Consider the following 4251-nt stretch of genomic DNA (forward strand, 5'->3'; position numbering starts at 1 on the left):
TAAAGGCGTGCGCCATATACACGTGTGTGTGTGTGTGTGTGTGTGTGTGTGTGTGTGTGTGCATACACATATATTTAAAGAGTACTTGCTGTGTAGTCATGAAGGTCACAAGCCTCTACCCCCAACTCTGAGGAGGGCAGACAGGATTTGGGGGGCTTCTTGGCTTTGCCAGCTAAGAAACTGCAAGCCGCAGGTTCAGGGAGCAAGATCCTGTCTCTGATAGGTAGACAATGAGAGGACACCAGAAGCCCTCCTCTGACTTAGTGGGAACATACAGGCATGCTTGTCTACACACACAGGTATACCACTCCCACTCGGGTAACTTTTGGTTGCTGTCCTTGCTTTTCAAGATAGGAGTTTCTCTGTGTAGTCCTGACTGTCCTGGAACTTGCTCTGTAGGCCAGGCTGGCCTCGTGCTGGAACGGAAGGCGTGCATCACCACTGCCCAGCCCAAATAATCTTTACAAAACAAAACTATGCCTGCTGTTAGGACCTGTCATCATGCCCACACATTTCCTCCCAAATAATGACACTGATGTTCCAACACTCACTTTACTTCAGCAGCGAGAACCAGATTAGGGAAGGCTGACAGGGAAGAGGAAGCAGGCATGGGGAGGGCAAGACGGGATGTATGCTGGGTTGGGAGCCTGGAATCCACAATCAGAAGCCCGGGGAGGGCAGCTTGATCTCAGTGGTAGATTCGAAACTGCCAACGGTACACAGATGTTTTAAGATGGCCAAGTATCTGCAGGCACATGACCGGAAGCATCCGCTTGCCAGGCTGGGTCAATGTGAAGAGCCAAGGTACGCATTCGGGAGACCCTGGGCTGTCCGGGTCCTGCATTAGTGGAATTTGAGCCCTGGCTTCCTGAGGGCTGACAGGGCGAGGAAGAGCTGGGCTGCATAGTAGGTGGCCATGGTTACTAGGCGGGCAAAAGGCACGGAGTGGATGAAGGTATCCCAGGCCAGCACACCATCGGAGACGGTGAAGAGCAAACCGCCCCAGGCAGCACTCCCACCCCGGACCAGGCTGCGCCACAGCATGGAGAACAGGACCAGCCCGTAGGCCAGCACAGGAAGGACCATGCCTGACTCAAGGTGTGGCAGGAGGAAGCTGTAGTAGATGAGACAGACCGGGGCGACGTATAGCAGCAATCTGGGCTGCAGCGGGGACAGGCCGAAAGCACAGAGGTACAGTGAGTGGGCGACAAAGAAGGCGGCCATGCCTGAGGGAGAGAGGGACAGGGCCCCATGAGGCTAACGGAGGGCATCCACTCCTGCTTCTCACCACCAGACCTAACGGGACAAGCTCCTCCCGGCATGTCACATCATATTCTTCTCAGATTAGAGCACCCCTTTTCTTGGTGGGTTTCCAATTTCTTCCCATTCTTGATCATTCTATCAGTTCCCAGAGCAATGAGAATGACTTTAAAATTCATACCGTGTCACCTACTGGCTCTGTTCACGCGTCCATCAACTCCAAATCGTGTTCTGGGAAGCCCTACGCCCCGGTTTCACCAACCACTCTACTCCAGCCAGACGGGCCCATTGGGCAACGCAGGTCCTTCCCACACACTATTCCATGCCCTGGGTGGCCACTGTCACACACATCCTAGAAACTATGCCTCCATACCAGGTGTGGTAGAGAAATCTCTGTATATTCCTGTAATCCTAGCTCTCGGGAAAGCTAAGGCAGAATTAAGCTAAGGCCTAAGTTTGAGGCCATTCACACCAACGTGGACTACGGATGTCTCAAAAACAACACCCTGCCCTCCTCAGCTATGGGGCATTTTAATTTTGTCCACACTGCCGGGCGGTGGTGGCGCTCGCCTTTAAGCCCGGCACTCGGGAGGCAGAGGCAGGCAGATCTCTGTGAGTTCAAGGCCAGCCTGGTCTCCAGAGCGAGTGCCAGGATAGGCTCCAAAGTTACACAGAGAAACCCTGTCTCAAAAAACAACAACAACAAAAAAAAAACTTTTTTTTTTTTTTCTCTACACCATCCCTTCCAACTACAGCCTGACCCTAAACCCTCAGAAGAACCGTGAGTTGCCCGCCTCGCATCACTGCCTCCGGGTGTCTCGGGACCACAGCCTGGTTCAGCCCAGTGGATTCTAGGGGCATCTCCCTATAACCTAAACTTGTGTCCCAGAACTGGCTGACTCCACAAGATCCCTAAATGGATTGTCATAGGGTCCCTGCTCACCATAAAGGAAAGCTTCAGGCCAGATGAGGAAGGCATCTCCCAAGGCAGAACATACAAGACCTCCCTCGAGGAGCCAGGAGTTGCTCCCACCAGGGGCCACAGCCCGCAGAAACACAACCAGGCACAGGCAGGGCAGGCATTTCACCAGGGCACTGATCCAGGAGGGCTGGTCCTCAGGAATCCAGAGGAGGAAATAGAGGGAGCAGGCGATGATGAAGGGGACCAGCCACCTTCGGACCTGTGGGTGCTTCAGGAGAGGAAGCTGCTCAGCCTCCCACCCTCAACCCAGTCCTCAGGAAGGGGTCACAGCAAGGATGATGGGAAATGCCCACAAGTCCAGTACTTAGGAGATGGAAACGGGAGGGCACTGGGCTCAAGACCAGTCTATGATACACAGTGAGGGCCTATTTTAACACGTGTCCCTCATACCACCCTGGTATCCAGGTTGGACTTCAGGGACCAGGATCTTTACCCACTTTGGTAATTTTGTCACTCAGGACAAGACCACAGTACCTTAGTACCCAAACTCCTGGAAGGACAGGGAATCCCAACCAACTCACCACAAGGACTCACAGGCCCTAGGGCTACCCCTGTTGCCAGGCCTGAACCCACCCCCAACCCCCCCCACCCCTCACAGGCTCTCACTTGGTCTGAGAAGAGTGTCTTCAGAAGCAGCCCCTCTTTTCTAGGATCCATGCTGAGTGGTGTCTACTTAGGAACCAGTGGCTTCAGAGGGCACAGGGGAAGCCTTTTAAGGTTACACATTAATCCAAGTGTCCTGTGGACTCTGGGACCGATAACAGGGCTCACCCAAGGCCTGTTCTTCTCTGGCACTTGCTGATAAAGTGCCCATCAGGACTCAAGGGTCCCTCCACCCCTCACAGCCCCTCCCCCGCACAGAGAAACCTGGCCACCTCCTTTTATAGGCCAGCATAGGTGGCCCTCCCATTGTCTTGTGCCCAGCCAATAGGAAGGGACAATGCAGGGTTCCACAGAGAGCGACCTACCCCCCACAACCAACCCCTAACAACAGCAGGCAGGAAAGATTCCAGAGAGGAACCCTGCCACAAGCACTGGTTGAACAAACCCTGCCTTGTGCTGGATGTCACTCAAACACGCTTCTCACAAAGATGATCACTGCACTGCACAGTCGCTGTTCTGTTCTGCAGCCTTCGCATATACAGGACAGGTACCTACCGGGTGCTGAGGGCCCAGCCCACTACTGGGTAACTCAGTAGGGGACTCCCAGGCAGCTGCCTGCCTCCTACCCCACCTTTTTTTGGGGGGAGGGCAGTTTCTAAGACAGGGTTTCTCTGTGTAGCCCTGTCTGTCCTGGAGCTCACTCTATAGACCAGGCTGGCCTCCAACTCATGCAGATCTGCCTGCCTCTACCTCCAGAGTGCTGAGACTAAAGGCGTGCGCCACCAACGCCCAGCGTTCCCTATCCCCTTAAAGGCAGAAAGCCCAGCTCCAAGGTCCAGAGACCTCTTGTTCTTCCCAGCAGATCTCAGCTAAAGGAGGACAGAGGGAAGGGAAGGGGGCTGTGAGTTGACAACACAGCTCCTACCCTGATCTGTATCTCCAAACAGGGCCAAGGCAGTGCACATCATGATGAGAGGATTCCAAAGCGCTAACTCAACAAGACTGCTGCCCTTTTCCTCGTGTTCTACCTGGTGAGCATAATAAGCACTCCTCACCCCCCACCCCTGCCACACACACACTTAAAATAAGCATTCCTCAGCCGGGCGTTGGTGGTGCACGCGTTTAATCCCAGCACTCGGGAGGCAGAGGCAGGCGGATCTCTGGGAGTTCGAGGCCAGCCTGGTCTCCAGAGCGAGTGCCAGGATAGGCTCTAAAGCCACACAGAGAAACCCTGTATCAAAAAAAAATCAACAACAAAACAAAAAAGCACTCCTCACCACACACACTCACAAACACACACTCTCACACACTCACCAGTGTCCTCCAAAAGAATGCCATTCTCTCTAGACCATATAGAGCAGATTCACCCAACCCTGAGTCCCAGAACTCAAGGTCTGACACCAGGA

The 4251-nt window shown here is 54.0% G+C and overlaps 1 protein-coding gene across 1 annotated transcript; it reads right to left on the reverse strand.

The window, feature by feature from the left end:
- Positions 1–538: 538 nt before the first annotated feature.
- Tmem86b (transmembrane protein 86B) lies at positions 539–4014 on the reverse strand. The gene is made up of 3 exons (XM_027430700.2): positions 2849–4014; positions 2204–2450; positions 539–1226 (listed from the first exon to the last, which is right to left on the reverse strand). Exons 1-3 carry the CDS (start codon positions 2897–2899, stop codon positions 844–846), a joined length of 681 nt encoding a protein of 226 aa, XP_027286501.1. The 5' UTR covers positions 2900–4014; the 3' UTR covers positions 539–843.
- Positions 4015–4251: the final 237 nt, after the last annotated feature.

Source organism: Cricetulus griseus, chromosome 9 (genome assembly GCF_003668045.3).
Source record: "Cricetulus griseus strain 17A/GY chromosome 9, alternate assembly CriGri-PICRH-1.0, whole genome shotgun sequence".
NCBI lineage: Eukaryota > Metazoa > Chordata > Mammalia > Rodentia > Cricetidae > Cricetulus > Cricetulus griseus.

Excerpts from the sequence above, each read along its gene's own strand:
- Tmem86b (XM_027430700.2), bottom strand. The coding sequence starts at position 2,899 with ATGGATCCTAGAAAAGAGGGGCTGCTTCTGAAGACACTCTTCTCAGAC. Across the intron at positions 2,451-2,848 it reads AGACACTCTTCTCAGACCAA|CACCCACAGGTCCGAAGGTG; the intron begins GTGAGAGCCTGT and ends CCTCTCCTGAAG. Across the intron at positions 1,227-2,203 it reads GCCTGAAGCTTTCCTTTATG|GCATGGCCGCCTTCTTTGTC; the intron begins GTGAGCAGGGAC and ends TCTCTCCCTCAG.